Source organism: Trachemys scripta, chromosome 7 (genome assembly GCF_013100865.1).
Source record: "Trachemys scripta elegans isolate TJP31775 chromosome 7, CAS_Tse_1.0, whole genome shotgun sequence".
In the NCBI taxonomy this organism is placed as follows: domain Eukaryota; kingdom Metazoa; phylum Chordata; order Testudines; family Emydidae; genus Trachemys; species Trachemys scripta.
Window position 1 is genome coordinate 22,512,886 of NC_048304.1, and position 16,410 is coordinate 22,529,295.

Sequence of the window (16,410 nt, forward strand, 5' to 3'; positions counted from 1 at the left end):
GGGTGGGAAAAGTATGGAAAGGTTTTTTTGGAGGGTGGGGAGGAACTATTAGGGAGCTTCCCCTATGCAGACCCTGGCTGACCCCTAGCCTCTCCCATTCAGTCAGGCACATCTGCCCTTTTCCCCATGTGTCCCTGCACCCCCATGTGTCTTTTACCCTCTGTCCACGTGTCCCTCCACCCCCACTCAAACACCCACTCCCCCCTTCCCCATATAGTCCTGCACCCTCTGCCCCTGTCCCCATGTGTCTCTGTGCCCCCACTCAGCCACACCCTGTCCCATGTGGCCCAGCACATTCTCCCCCATCACCATGTGGCCCTGCACCTCCATGCCCATTTAGCCCCTGACCCAGTCTCTCTTCCCCCACTAACCCTTATGAGCCCCTGTCTGACCCTGCAGCAGACCCACGCTGTCTGTTTCCAAATAGCCCCTGTCTCCTGCCCTGGCCTGACAGGCGCTGTGAAGAAGGCACTACAGCAGTGGTTCCCAAACTTTAACAACCTGTGAACCCCTTTCACTAAAATGTCAAGTCTCACAAACCCCCTCCTAAAAATGAATATTTCCAGGGATTTTCTCCTTTATCTGAGTATAAATTACAAAAGCAGTGATCTTTGGAACTATAAAATTTGTTTTTATGACATGCTTATTATACACTATTTATTATTATTTATCATTACAGTATTTTTATTACATTATGAAAATGGCAACACTCTTCCAAGATCTCACTTCCGTAGCTTGTATCACTTTGAATAAGCCTGTTATAAGACAAGGCTCCTATGTTTCATCAAGGAGTATCAGATGTGAAACAAGCATGAAGGTATTTAAGAAGCCAACTTACAGAGTTCCTCCTACACAAGCATTCAGGTCTTGAGCAGTTCAGGCAAACAGCGCACGTTACAACAAAGCTTCAACTTGTTCTTCATAATATTTTAAAAACAATACTAGCTGCCTATTTCATTTTAAAAACAGCAAAAAATATCCACCTCCCTTTCCATTTCTTATAAGGAGTCTTGAAGTTGAAATCTCCTCAGTGTTATAGATATACTTGCTTTGATCTGCTTAGTTCTTGGAAGTCCAGGGGCTCCAGGCTGCTGGCCCTGTGCCGGGGTCCCTAGGGACAGCTCTGTCTGTCATTAGGGAATTTTTCCCCAAGAACCCCCTGTAACATTTCACGACCCCCAGTTTGGGAACCATTGCACTACAGGCTCTTTCTCTTCCCTAGCTGGCCGGTAGCTGCTGCTAAGGTCTATTGCCACAGTGCCCTCTGTTGGGCAAAAGGCAGAATTGCTGCAACTTTCCAGCCGAAGTTTTTTCTCCTGGGTCTGGAGGGGGAGGCTGCTCTGTTGCAGCACCACAGCTCCCTCTGGTGGGCAACTTTCCAGCAGAAACTTTTATCTGCGCAAAAAATTAAAAGTATGTGCGGCTCATTAATTATGTGCACGCGCAGTGGCGCAGAATTCCCACAGGAGTAATAGTTGCACTGGTAAAACCTCTAGCATGGACACGGTTACTGTACTCATACTAGGGCAGTGGTTCCCAAACTTTAACAACCTGTGAACCTCTTTCACGAAAATGTCAAGTATCACTACCCCCCTCCTAAAAATTAATATTTCCAGGGATTTTCTCCTTTACTGAGTATAAATTATAAAAGCAGGGATCTTGGAAATACACAATTTGTTTTTATGACATAATGATTACACACTATTTATTATTAATTATTATTTATCATTACAGTATTTTTATTACATTATGAAAACGGCAACACTCTTCCAAGATCTCACTTTCGTAGCTTGTATCACTTTGAATAAGCCTGTTATAAGACAAGGTTCCTATGTTTCATCAAGGAGTATCAGATGTGAAACAGCAGGAAGGTATTTAAGAAGTCAACTCGAAGAGTTCCTCCCACACAAGCATTCAGGTCTTGAGCAGTCCAGGCAAACAACGCACGTTACAACAAAGCTTCAACTTGTTCTTCATAATAATTTTAAAAACAACACTAGCTGTCTATTTAATTTTAAAAACAGCAAAAAATATCCACCTCCCTTTCCGTTTCTTATAAGGAGTCTTGAAGTTTAAATCTCCTCAGTGTGATAGATATGCTTGCTTTGATCTCCTTAGCTTTTGGAAATCCAGGGGCTCTGGGCTGCTGGCCCCGTGCTGCCCGGGGTCCCTAGGGACAGCTCTGTCCACCATTAGGGATTTTTTCCCCGAGAACCCCCTGTAACATTTCGCAAACCCCAGTTTGGGAACCACTGCACTAGGGCCTAGTCTACACTTACAAATTATGCTGACATAGCGACACCAGTCAGGGGTGTGAAAAATACACACACCCCTAGTGCTGAAGCTATGTTGACCTAACCCCCAGTGTATATGAAGGTATGTTGATGAAAGAATGCTTCTGTTGATGTAGTTATAGTAGCTCGGGGAGGTAGTGTTCCTACACTGAAGGAAAAACCCACCTCTTCTGTCTTTGTAGACTGCGTTTGCACTACAGGATTATTCTGGCATAGCTCTGGGAACCTAGCTATGCCAGTGTAGTCTCTGTAGTGTAGACATACTCCTGGGTTAATTTATTCCCCTTCCCATACTAGAATAAATTAAACCCACATAAGCACTTTTACACTGACATAACTGTGTCCACACTAGGGGGAGTTGTACGGCTTTAACTATACTGGTACAGTTAAAGAGAGTACAAGTTTTGGGTATCAAAGCAAAGTCAGATCTTGGGTATTGAAAGATCAACTTCGAGTGAAGCAGGATAGCTGTGGTTTATATAGACTGCAGCTATATGCCTTGTAGGAGCACAGCACATGAGAAAACTGTATAGAGCCTTTTGGGAACATCATGTTCCTGAGCATTTACACAGAACCCCTATCTAGAATGCTGCCTGGAGAGCCTGTGTGGCATATTCTAACCCAATGAGCAGACAACTGTGTGGAGACCGAGTAGAGCCCAAATGCTCAGTCTTCTAATCTAGAGCATGTTCTAGACACCACATCATGGACTAGAGCAGACCCATCCATTCCCCCATTTTCGAGAACATCTGTGGTTCTTTACAGCTGGCTGAAGGCACGCGGGGTATGTTGTTTTAGATCCAGTACAACAGAAAGCATTCCAGAGCAATGCCCCCTCCCACGGGGCACGATATTGAGCGGAACGCTCCCAGCCCATTCTAGAGCTCGCGGCAGCCCCGCACGGTCTAGAACAAACGGGGAGGCCCCCCCGGCCATGTTCTAGAGCGGCGTCGTTCTAGAACCGCCCGCCCCGGGACGAGGGGTTGGTTCTCGGACTCCTCGCTCCGCCCGAGCGCCGGGGCGGGACGGGGGCGGGACGCGGGGCCGGGCTTCGCGGTGTCAGCGCCCCTCCGCCCGCCGCAGTGTTTACATCCGCCGCCGCTCGGCTGCCCTGGCCTGGTCCGTCCCGTCCCTGTCCCCGGCCCGGTCCCCCAGGCAGAGCCAATGCGGCGCCGCCGCCCCTCGCCCCGGCCATGGACACCAGCGACCTGTTCACCAGCTGCAAGAAGGGGGACGTGAGCCGAGTGCGGTGAGGCTGGGCAGGGCCCGGGGCCGGAGCGGTCGGGGGAAGGGCACGGGGAGCCGGGCCTTATGGGGAGGTTGGGAAAAGGGGGTGCAGGAAACGTAGGGCTGGGACTTGGATACAGGCCAGTAGGCCCTGGGGGGGTCCAGGGATAGGGGCCTGGGGCATACGGGCCAGGTTATGGGGCCCCGAGGAGAGGGGCACGGGGCATACGGGCCAGGTTGTGGGACCCCGGGGAGTGGGGCATACAGGCCAGGTTGTGGGGCCCCGGGGAGAGGGGCACATAGACCAGGTTGTGGGGGCCCCCAGAGAGGGGCACAGGGGATACAGACCAAAGCGTGGGGGCACTGGGAGAGGGGCCCATGGGATAAAGGCCAGGGTGTGGGGACACAGGGAGAGCGGTATGGGCCAGGGCACGGGGGATACAGGCAAGGCCTTGGGGGCACAGGGAGAGGGGCAGAAGTTGGAGCTGAAGGGGAATAGGGGGAGAGGACATGGGGTGGCCAGGGCCGGGGGCGTCATAGAGAAAGAAGCGGGGAGAGGCAGCAGAAAATGGAAGGTAGGGGTTGCAAAGAGCAATAGGGAGCTGGGATTATTGGTGGCAAAGACAGCTGGAAAGGGGCCAGGAGAGAGCAGTCCCGCTTGCTGCTCCCAGTAAGTTCTGCTGGTCTGTGGGATAGCTGCGAGCACCTCCCCCACATATAGAGTCAAGAGGGGGTAGGTGTGTGGCACACTCCTGTTATGTGACTTTTCACCATTCCGTAAAACCAGTATCAACTCTGGGAATAGGCTGGGGATCAGAGAGGTGGGAGCATTGCACAGGGAGTAGGAGGTGGCTGAGCTGAAGCAGTGGTATGATATTACTAGGCATTTCTATAATACTTCATCTCTTCAAAATGCTTTATGTGCACTAACTTCCTGACATCCTGTGAGGGAGTCAGCATCAACACTTTCCTGTTACAGCCCAGGAACTGAGGCACAGAAAAGTTGAATACCTTGCCCAGGGTCACCCCCAGTGATTCAGTTGTACAGCTGGGGTTAGTACCCAAGAATCCTGGCTGCTAGTCCCATGCTGTCTCTGAGGTATGATGGGTAGGCAGAGGGACTTCTGAGTACTTACCCCAGGTCTGACACTGGCTCACTGTGTGACCTTGGAGAAGACATCTAATCCCTTTGGGTATGTCTCCACTGCAATAAAAGACCAGCAGCAGGGTTGCTGCTGGCCCAGGTCAGCTGACTCAGGCTCACAGGGCTTGGGCTGTGGGGTTATAAAATTGCAATGTAGATGTTTGGGGTCAGGCTGCAGCCCAGGCTCTGAGACCCCTTGAGGGAGTGGGTCTCACAGCGTGGGCTCCAGCCCGAGCCTGAATGTGTACACTGCTATTTTTAGCCCCACAGCCTGAACCTGAGTCAGCTGACCCAGGCTCTCAGGGTATGTCTGCACTGCAATTAAAAACCCTGCGGCTGGCTTGGGCTGTGGGGCTATTTAATTGTAGTGTAGATGTTCGGGCTCAGGCTGGGCTGCAGCCCCTGCTACGGGACCCTTCCACCTTGCAGAGTCCTAGCACCTGGGCTGCAGCCCGAGCCTGAACATCTGCATCACAATTAAACAGTCCCACAGCCAGAGCCCTGTGAGCCCGAGTCAGCTGGCATGGGTCAGCCATGTGTTTTTTAATTGCAATATAGACCTGAGACTCCATGCTGCAGGTTTTTTATCTCAGTATAGATGTACACTCTGTGTCTTACCTATCTGTATGGGCTAATACTTGCTTAGTTTCCACTGGTTTTGAGGAATGAACTGTTTGATATCTGATGAGAGGCGCTAAAGAAGATTCTAATTAAATAGATATGTCACAAAATATTAATATAGAAATATTCACATGCACAACAAAGAAGAATGGATGTGTAAATAGAACAACTTCTTGTGATTGTGTTCTCTTTTCTAAGGAGTTCCTTGCATCTGTAACAGTGTTATCCCTGCTAGCTAGAACCAGAGTTGTGCTTCCTTTACAAAAAGTGCTCTAGGATAGTTTCCATGTAACAGTAAAGTTTGTTACCATGAGCATGTTTGACTTTCTCTCTACACCTCTCTATTTTAATAGTTTTGCTTTAATTAAATAACTCTAAAATGGACCAGGAATTTTGTAAGAGGATACTAAGAAATGTGTTCTTTCTCCTATTACACAGCATGCCATTTTCCCTTTATTACTGAATGCTCATTTAATTGGGCTGCCTAAATTTAACAGTCTGACTTTGTAATATACCAGGGGTAGGCAACCTATGGCACGCGTGCCAAAGGTGGCATGCGAACTGATTTTCAGTGGCACTCACGCTGCCCGGGTCCTGGCCACCAGTCTGGGGTGGGGCTCTGCATTATAATTTAATTTTAAATGGAGCTTCTTAAACATTTTAAAAACCTTACTTACTTTACATACAACATTAGTTTAGTTATATATTACAGACTTACATTTTAACATTTTTAGAGGGTCTCTTTCTGTATTACTGGCACGCAAAACCTTAAATTGGAGTGAATAAATGAAGACTCGGCACACCACTTCTGAAAGGTTGCCGACCCCTGTAATATACCATTACCATGTTGCTTCCTGACTGGGTCTGTGGTCAGGAGAGTATGGGCGCTAGCATTTATGAGAATTCTTAATTTATCTAGCCCTGGATATCAGCTAGACCTCATAGCCTGAAACAGCTGATGACTTTAGATAGCAGTCAAAACACCAAGAGAGAGATGGATGCAAAGGGGAAAGTCACTTTTTAAAATTATAAACATGTTTTTCCCAAGTTGTTGTGTGTACTGTGTTTTTCTATTCTAATGTATTTGGCTTTGCTTTAGTTTGATATATTTCTTTAAAGATCAGTTTTTCCCAAGTTGTTGGGTGTACTGTGTTTTTCTATTCTAATGTATTTGGCTTAGCTTTAGTTTGATATATTTCTTTAAAGATCAAGCATTTCATCAGATCAACTGGTCCTAGTGTGCATCATTCACAAGCAACCAATCTATGGCAGCCGTTTGTAGTAGTCCTCTCTTTCTCTCCAGCTGGTCTCTTTCTAGAATAATTTCATACCAGTGCAAATATAATTTACTTTTTACTGCAATATTGGAAAATGATTATTAGGATATTTGCATGATGATCAATAACACAGTCCCATTATCTAAAGAAAAGGCTGAATATTTGCTTTGCTGATGGTATGAGTAACTCTGTGAAGCATTGGAATGTTAAATTCAAAATTATAGACTTTCAGGTCAGAAGGGAACATTGTGATGATCTAGTCTGACCTCCTGCACATTGCAGGCCACAGACCCTCACCCACCCACTGAATCTCTGGCTGAGTTACTGAAATCCTCAAATCATGATTTAAAGATTTCAAGTTACAGAGAATCCACCATTTACTCTAGTTCAAATCTGCAAGTGACCCATGCCCTATGCTTCAGAGGAAGGCAACCCCCCCCTCCAGAATCTCTGCCAATCTGACCTGGGGGAAAATTGCTCAAGTCTGTTCTCCTGTAGTGAGGCAGCATGGTCTAGGCAGGGGACCCAGAACTAGTTAGCAGACCAACATTCTTTTCTTGGCTCTGCCGCTGACCAGCTGGGAGACCTTGGGCCAGGCACTATATTACTCTGTGCCTCAGTTTCCCCTCCAGTTTTCCCTCGGTTTGTGTATTTTCATTGTAAGCTCTTTGGGGCAGGAATTGTCTCCCACTTTGTATATATATAGTGCTTAACACAATGGAGTGCTGGTCTCAGTTGGGGCCTCTAGGTGCTGCTGTAATATAAATAATGGATAATTTATTAATCTCGTGAGCAGAAACAACAACGTTCTTGTTAAATCATGTGTTATGCTTGTAAAAAAGAGAACAGGCCTTTTAATCCCCAGCAGAAACATTTGGGATGGAGAAGAGTCTGTGGTTTCTATAGCAAGCAGTATTAAAGTCAGTTACTTTAGTTCTGAAAGTAAATCTGCTCCCTTGTACATGAAACAGTTACATAGCACAGTACCTTGTGAATCAGTTCACCCTACTGTTCAGCCTTAGACAAAACTAGAAGAGGATACGTTAATTTAAGAGCCAGGCTCAGCTGGAGAGCAAAGGAAGCGTTCTGTACTGTTACCAGCTCTCGTGACTCTTTGCCTTCCTTGCTCACTGTAATGATAAATAATGATAAATCCATAGGTCCACATTTTGTTATGGATTGTAACAGCACTGATTATGAGTTGAGTCCATAATTTTGTTTCATGTCTTTCAGTTCTACTTTATTGTTTATCTATGAGAGTACCCAGGATGTCATAGGTCATTTCCAAATGCTCCAGAAGGGTGACCTCTGCTCTGAGGAGCACACAATCTAAGGACAAACAGGCAAATAGACAGAGGTTAGGGAAACAAGAATAGACCGTTCGTATGCAAGTTAGCACACCTTACTGTGAGCAGCGCAGCAGAAGTGGATCTTTGAGAGACTTAATTGTGGACAGTGGTGGGGCCTTCCAGATGAGCTCTTGGAAATTGTACCAGGTTCAGGCAATGCATGAAGGAAGGGATGGAGGCAGTTGTGGGAGAAGTGGACCAGGCTGGGAATGCTGGCAGAGTGGAGCAGATGAGGAGGTAATGTGAAGCTTTACAGTAGTGGCTAAGTAAGGAAGGGCAGAGTTATGTAGAGCTTTGAAGGTGGTTAGAGGAATCAACTTTTTGGTGCAGTAGCAGATGGAAGGAATCAAAGAGAGGAGTGATGGGCAAGGAAAATGACTTGAATGTTTTGTATGGACTGAAGGGGGCCGATGTGTGCTCAGAAGGCCAGAGAGGAGGATGTTGCAGTAGTCGGGGCAGGCTATAATGGGACACTGAATAGGAGATGTGTCTGTGGGAATGGGAAGAAAAGGACCGGTCTTGGAGATGTCGAGGAGCAAGAAGTGGCGGGATTTGGCTATGGCCTGGATGTGTGGGGCAAGGGAGAGAGGAGTCCATTATAACCCCTAGTGACAGGGAGGATGGTATTGTTGTCAACTGTGGTAGAGAATTCTGGAAGTGGGCAGGAAGAAAATAAATTCTGTTTTGGCTATGTTATGTTTTAAGATTTTGTGTGTGTGTGTGTGTGTGTGTGTGTGTTCAGTTATAAGTAATTGCTCAGCAACAACTGTTGCAGAAGAACTTGGAGGTGGTTTTTTAAATCATCTGGCTTGGTCAGTGATTTGTCACCTTAGGCTCAGAAGGTTGTGGATTTGAGTCCACTATCAGAACTTCAAGTCAGAGCCAGCACTGACACCACAATGCCGTATCATTGAGACAGACTGCCTGGGTACAGCTGCTGTCCCTCAAGTGGGGTGTTAAACTGAGATCCTTTCTAACCATCTCTGGTGGTTGCCCAGTTGGAAGTTAAAGAATCCAGGGAACCTTTTGATAGTTATTACTGTACAAACCCAAAGCTACATCTTCTAGAGGGGAAAATGTGACATAACAAGTGTCTAGAAGAAGTTATAACTTACGAGCTTTTTCTTTCTTCTCTTTCAGATATCTTCTTGAACAGAGAGATGTGGAAATAAATGTTCGGGATAAATGGGACAGTACCCCTTTGTGAGTGTTACAGACTAGAGCTCCAGTGTGAGGTATTTGGGTGGGGGGGAAGGTGGGAGATTACATATATGAAATCTCTAGGAATCCTGCCTGGTTGGATGTCTGCTGAATATTTTATTCTCCCCTTTGTGCATTTTGTGCAGCCAGGTGCTTCCTTGTCTAGCCACTGAGGCAGTGGATATAATAATCTGAATGGGACATGCTATGGAAGTGCCAGAAGAATCCCAAGGCAGACAATGTATCACTGCCTCCGCCTCTGGAGTGGGGCGTAGTGACTGATTTAGAGGTGTACAGGAACTCTGCACATCAGTGTGGGACAGGGAGTGAAGAATACCATGTTCACTATTGAAGTCTGGTGGGAGCTCTGTGCACATAATATGCGGATTCCAAAGTGCCTTGAGACATCTGCAGTGTATTCTGAAGACTAAATATCTTCCAGAAAGTTTGTACAAAAGTTAAGCAGTAAAGATGAAGGCGGTGGTGGTGTTTGAGTGCCAAAAGTGTGTGAGACACATGATCTCAGTTGGTCCCCAGACACACTCGTAAAAAACATGAGTCCCTGAAAGTTTACAATCCAAATAGGCAACATATAGACAAAGGAAGGGAGATGGGATGCAATAAGAATGAAGGCGAGTTGAGGCTAAGCATGTGTCTTGTTCCATGACAGTTTAGAACTATTTTTGGATGTTTTTGTGAAGGCAGGATGAAGGTTTACAGGCCTCCTGGCAGAAGTGTGCTTGCAGAGGGACTCCAGGGAAAAGAGCAGAGGCATAGTAGACAGGGCATGGAAGATGATGTGGAGATCAGCGTGGGTGAAATAGTGGGAGTGCGTAGTCTAGTGATTATTGGGGAATTAGGAGTCAAGACTTACGAGTTTAATTTCCAGCTCTGTTACTGACTTGCTGTGTGACCTTGGATAAGTCATTTCCTGTCTCCCTGCTTTCCTGATGGAAAAGTCCTCTAGAATTCAATAGGGACCAAACCACCAGTAGGATTCTAAAATGACTGTAAGATCTGTAGAACTGAATAGAGACTGAGATCTCTTCAGTAGCTTTTTGGATAGTTCAAAACACCTATATAAAGCTTCTCATGTATTTCAGTCTATAGGACTTTTCTATAAGGTCCAGTTTTATCTGTCTGTAAAAGAGGGATAATACCTACTACATTGAGGGGTTATAGTCTTAATTGATATTTATAGTGCAATTTGAGATCTTCAACTGAAAGGTGCAAGAGAAGCATAAAATACTTGGGTTGTGAAAAGATGCCAAAAGGAAAATAAATCCATCCTAAAAGGGAATTGGGGACATTGGTTTACTGTACATCTGACATATGGGGTTGAGCCTACAGCATTCTAAGTATGCAATAATGAATGTGCCTGCTGAAGAAGCAGGAGTGTGTTTGGGGCAGTGGGGCATGGAATTGCTGGGTGCACGTGAAATAAACGAATGAATCAAGTTTGGCAGCCTAGAGGCATTACGAGGGGCTGAGTTAGGGTTTGGACCCTGAGGTCTCCTGGCAGTCCAAGAGGACCTGAGTGTGCTGAGAACAGAACCTGTCCAGCCTTTTGTATGGAGGGGGCACCTGGGGTCATTCCTGAGCAATCTCCTTACGCTCCAAGAGAGGACCAATGTTTAACCCCAGAAGGAACCATAAGCACCCCACCACTGATGGAAGGACAGGTTAGTGCAGTGTGGGGCCTGTTGGGGAAAATAGGGGCCTCTTGAGGCATTGTGATACACTCTCAAAGCAACAAAGGTTTCACTTGTAATTCTGACTTTCTTTCTCTTGTTAATTAACAGATACTACGCTTGTCTCTGTGGACACGAGGAGCTTGTATCCTATCTTCTAGCCAGTGGTAAGAGAGGGTGTTGAGATCATGCTGTTCTCTTCAAGTATCTGTCCCATTGCTAGCTTTCCGTTTATCATTTGCTGCTGATGTGTGTAGAAGCCTGTATCACTTTAACTGTTGCCTGCAGAGCCACATCATAATATAATCAAACCTCTGATTAAAAAACCTTGACTGTTGTGGGACTCCATAGTCAGGCTGAACTTACTAATGTCCCCTTTACAGACCACTTACCTCTTGGGCTTCCTACAGGGAAGGTTTTTTGTGGGTGTGGGTGTGGTTGGGGGGGGGGGGGGGGTTTTCCTGGTGGCAGTAAGTTCACCACATGAAGCTGGTGAATTAGAGGCTCTAGTGAGGGCTGCCTACAGTTACAGCAGACTTTTCCAGGAGTGTAATGCTGTTATCGTGTCAGAACTGCACCTTAGTCAATGAATCACCTGGGTGAGCTTTTTCCTTCTCTTCCTTTGTGGCTTTCTACTCTTTCTTTTTTTTGTTTTGTTTTGTTTTGTTGAAGTTTTGCTCCAGACACGGTATGTAAAGGCAGAAGCTATCTGAAGCCTGCATCCCAAACAAGGGGGAAAAAGTTCATAGGGAAGGGTTGCAGACCAAGCTGGATGAGCAAGCATCTTGAACAGGTGACTTAAGAGAAAGCAGAATGCCTACAAGGAATGGAAGATGGGAGGGATCAGCAAGGAAGGCTTCCTCTTAGAGGTCAGAAAGTGTAGGGATAAAACGAGACCTGCCAAAAGCCAAGCAGGGTTTGACCTTGCAAAGGGAATTAAAACCAATAAGAAGAAAACAAGGAAAGAAGAAATGGGACCACTAAATATTGAGGATGGGGTGGAGATTAAAGATTATCTACGTATGGCCCAACACCTAAACAAATAGTTTGCTTCAATTTTTAATGAGACTAATGAAGAGCTTAAGGGTAGTGGCAGGGTGGCTAATGGCAAAAAGGATATGAAGGTAGAAATTACCACATCCGAGGTGGAAGACAAACTCAAACAACTTAATGGGACTAAATCAGGGGGCCCAGATAAACTCCATCCAAGAATATTAAAGGAACTGGCACATCAAGTTACAAGCCCAATAGCAAGGATTTGTAATGAATCTGTAAACTCGGGGGTTGTACCCTCTGACTGGAGAATTACTAATATATTCCCTATTTTTAAGAAAGGGGGAAAAAAGTGACCCAGGAAACTACAGGCCTGTTAGTTTGACTTCAGTTGTATGCAAGATCTTAGAACCAATTTTGAAGAGAAAGTAGTTAAGGACATAGAGGTGAATGGTAACTGGGATAAAATACAACGTGGTTTTACAAAAGGTAGATTGTGCCAGATCCACCTGATCTCCTTCTTTTAGAAGATAACTGATTTTTTTAGACAAAGGAAATGCAGTAGATTTAATCTACGTGGATTTCAGCAAGACATATGATGCAGTTCCACGTGGGAAATTATCATTTAAATTGGAGAAGGTGGCGATTAATATGAGAATTAAAAGGTGGATAAGGAACTGGTTAAAGGGGAGACTACAATGGGTCATACTGAAAGGTGAACTGTCAGGCTGGAGGGAGGTCACTAGTGGAGTTCCTCAGGGATTCGTCTTGGGACCAATCTTATTTAACATTTTTATTAATGATGTTGGCACAAAAAGTGAGCGTGTGCTAATACAATTTGCAGATGATACAAAGTTGGGATGTATTGTCAATATGGAGAAGGACTAGGATATCATACAAGAAGATCTGGATGACCATGTAAACTGGAGTGATAGAAATGGGGTGAAATTTAATAGTGCAAAGTGCAAGGTCATGCATTTAGGGATTAACAACAAGAATTTTTGCTATAAACTGTGGACTAATCAATTGGAAATGTCAGAGGAGGAGAAAGACCTGGGTGTATTGGTTGATCACAGGATGACTATGAGCCATCAATCTGATGTAGCCATAAAAAAGGCTAATGCAGTCCTAGGATTCATCAGGCGAGGTATTTCCAGTAGAGACAGGGAAGTGTTAGTTCCATTATACAAGGCACTGGTGAGACCTCATCTGGAATACTGTGTGCAATCCTTGTCTCCCCTATTTAAGAAAGATTAATTTAAACTGGAACTGGTGCAGAGAAGGACGATCAGAGGAATGGAAAACCTACTTTGAGAGGAGACTCAGAGAGCTTGGCTTGTTTAACCTAATGAAAAGAAGGCTGAGGGGAGATATGATTGCTCTTTATAAACACATCAGAGGGATAAATGCCAGGGAGGGAGAGGAGTTATTTAAGTTAAGCACCAATCTGGACACAAGAACAAATGGCTGTAAACTGTCCATCAACAAGTTTAGGCTCGAAATTAAATGAAGGTTTCTAACCATCAGAGGAGTGAAGTTCTGGAACAGCCTGCCAAGGGGAGCAGTGGGGGCAAAAAACCTAACCGGCTTTAAGGCGGGCTTGATAAGTTTATGGAGGGGGTGGTATGATGGGACTGCCTACGATGGCATGTGGCCCATCGGCGACTGCCAGTAGCAAAAGCCCCCAACTGCTGGAGATGGGACACTAGATGGGGAGGGCTCTGAGTTACTACAGAGAATTCTTTCCCAGGTATCTGCCTGGTGGGTCTTGCCCATATGCTCAGAGTCTAACTGATTGCCATATTTGGGTTTGGGAAGGAATTTCCCCCTGGGTCAGATTGGCAGAGACCCTGGGTTTGTTTTTTTTGCCTTCCTCTGCATCATGGGGCCCGGGTCACTTGCAGGTTTAAACTAGTGTAAATGGTGAATTCTCTGTAACTTGAAATCTTTAAGCCATGATTTGAGGATTTCAGCCAGAGGTAAGGGGTCTATTTCAGGAATGGGTGAAGTTCTGTGGCCTGCAATGTGCAGGAAGTGAGAATAAATGATCACGATGGTCCCTTCTGACCTTAAAGTCTGCAAGTCTGAGGGCTTGTCTACACTACCACGCGGGGTCGATCTAAGATACTCAACTTCAGCTATGTGAATAACATAGTGGAAATCGACATACTTAGATCTACTTACTGTGGTGTCTTCACTGTGGTAAGTCGACAGCTGATGTTCTCCCATTGACTCCGCTTGCGCTCCTCGTTCTGGTGGAGTACCAGAGTCGACGGGAGAGCACTCAGCAGTCGATTTATCACGTCTATACTAGACGTGATAAATCGACCTCCGCTGGATCAGTCGCTGCCCGCCGGATCAGCAGGCAGCATAGACAAGCCCAAAGTCTAAATGCAAAAGCTTCTCTTAAAAACAAACCAAAACACCCTTCAAACTTCCTGCTTTCTGTGCCAAAATGAGTGACTGTCCATTCAGTACTAAGGCACCCGTCACATCCCTCATTCTGGCAGACAAACCAGGGCACTTGCAGTTCAAGATCTCAGGGAGATGATTTGTCATTAATGCTGTATTTAAACACTTAATGCACTTAAACAGCTTATTAATTTCTCTTGAAATCTAATAAATTTCCTTCTAATTCTCTTTTTTAATAAAACTTTTGCGGTTCACCTTTAAAAAGGGTCCCTTGCTTTCTGTGTAAAACAGAAAATTGGTCTTTAAGTATCCTGTGGCTAATAGCACCATTCACACAGTGAGTTTCTTCCTCCTTGAATGATGGAGTTATGCCAGGGCTGAGGCCCAGATCCTGATGTCACAGAAGATACATGAAACATCTCCTGGCTCATTCATGAAGGCGCGGTAGTGGTGGGAGGTCAAACTTGGAGTATGGATGGATGGGGAGCCTAATTTTGGCAATTGAATTCCAGTTCTGCATGGGATGATGATTCTCATAAATCATATAGTCAGCCATAGGACAATTCCCTCTATTTAGCGAGGGGGCCATCTTTTAGAGGTGTATGTGCTGTGTCTGTCTTGCAGTGTTACACCTGTTGCCATTTTGCAGGTGCAAAATGTGAAGCAAACACTTTTGATGGGGAGCGTTGTTTGTATGGGGCTTTGAGTGATGCCATCCGACGTGTGTTGAAGGAATACAAGCAGATCACAGCGAAGTGCATGAAGAGAGATTATTACGATGTCTTCTTGCAACGGTAAGGTGATGGGACAGTATTCAGCACGTTTCAGAATCCCAGCCTGTATGTCAGCTAGGCCACTTGAATCTGCTATTCTGGCTTAAACCATTTGCAGGTTGATCAGAGCCCTGCCTCATTCTATACACACTTTTACATATCTTGTCAAATTAGGCAAAGCTTAAAACATACCCTACGGATCATTTACCACATACATCTGGCTGTTGAAAGAAACCTCCATCAGCTTACATACACACACAGAGGCAGGGCCAGTGGAATGTTGAGAGAGCATAGTAAAAGCATGACCTATGCAACGTACATTTTTGAACCCTTAACTGCCAAATCAAAACACGTTTTCATCAGGTTGCCAAGAAACGCATATGTGAATTGGAACGACGTGTCAGACAAATTTAAGTTTCGCCCCTAACCTGCTGCGGCAATAAGGTCAATATTTTCACTAGTGAGCAGTGATTAGAAGTGCCTTATTTTGGGGGTGCCCAACTTGTGGCCTCTTAAAGAAGCCTGATTTTCAGAAAGAAGGTGCTAAGCACTTCCTGAAAATCTGGCTCCTTTAAGATGTCTCCAGTTGGGCTGCCAAAATCAGGAGTCCTTTTTGAAAATCTTGGCCTAAATTTTCAAACAAACAAACAAACAAAAAATTTTAGCTTGTTTTAGAATGGCAAATGTGTGGGATTTTCCCCACTCTCTTTTGTATTCAAAAATGATAGAATTGTCTTTGCTCAGTCTTCCAAAAAATATAGCTCTTGGGCTGAGAAGAAACATGGGGAAAACTTCAGCTTCAAAGATAAGTGAAAGTTCTAAGCACCTGAAAAAGGCCCATTAGAATGGAAATGCTTAAGGCTTGTCTGTACACACACTTAGTTCATGACAAGCTGGGGTGTAAATTTTCCCCACTGTAGCATGCTGTGCGCTAAGGCTGTATCCGTGGTAGAGCTAGGGTTGGGGTTCCCAGCTCCTATAGACATACCCATGCTAGCGCTCATCAAGCTCTAGTGTGCTTAAAAATAATAGCCTAGCTGGAGTAGCATGGGGAGCAGTTTCACAGGCTAGCTGTGCTGAGTACGTACCCCTGGGGTTCAGAAGGGTGAGTACTCAGAGTACCACTGCTCACCACTGTCTGTGCTACTGCAGCTATACTTCTATATTTAGTGTGCTAGCTCTCATGAGAGCTAGCACAAGTATGTCTCTGCACACCGGCACTCACCCCCCCAGCTCATAGTGTAGATGTAGCCTAAGTGTCTGTGTGGACCCTGCTGCTACACACTAAAAGTTCCCAAGTGCACCTTGTACTCCCATTTCGCTAAATACAAAAAACGTAGGGAAGGCATTATAATGAGGTGTGGCATACGGGCTTTGTTAGCACGAATTTGGGATGCTCACATTAGTGGGGAAATGGGCAATCCACAAG

The 16,410-nt window shown here is 45.4% G+C and overlaps 1 protein-coding gene across 4 annotated transcripts in view; it reads left to right on the forward strand.

Moving 5' to 3' along the window:
* Positions 1–3,342: 3,342 nt before the first annotated feature.
* Positions 3,343–16,410, forward strand: part of ABTB1 (ankyrin repeat and BTB domain containing 1) — a 38,703-nt gene continuing 25,635 nt past the window's right edge. The window contains exons 1-4 of one of the 4 annotated variants that reach the window (XM_034775445.1): positions 3,344–3,543; positions 9,053–9,115; positions 10,915–10,970; positions 14,858–15,002. In XM_034775445.1, the coding sequence (XP_034631336.1) occupies positions 3,488–3,543; positions 9,053–9,115; positions 10,915–10,970; positions 14,858–15,002 (320 nt within the window). In that variant the 5' untranslated portion in view covers positions 3,344–3,487. Of the gene's footprint in view, positions 3,544–9,052; positions 9,148–9,258; positions 10,795–10,914; positions 10,971–14,857; positions 15,003–16,410 lie in introns of those variants that run through there. The other 3 variants (XM_034775446.1, XM_034775447.1, XM_034775448.1) reach the window with 3 other exon arrangements.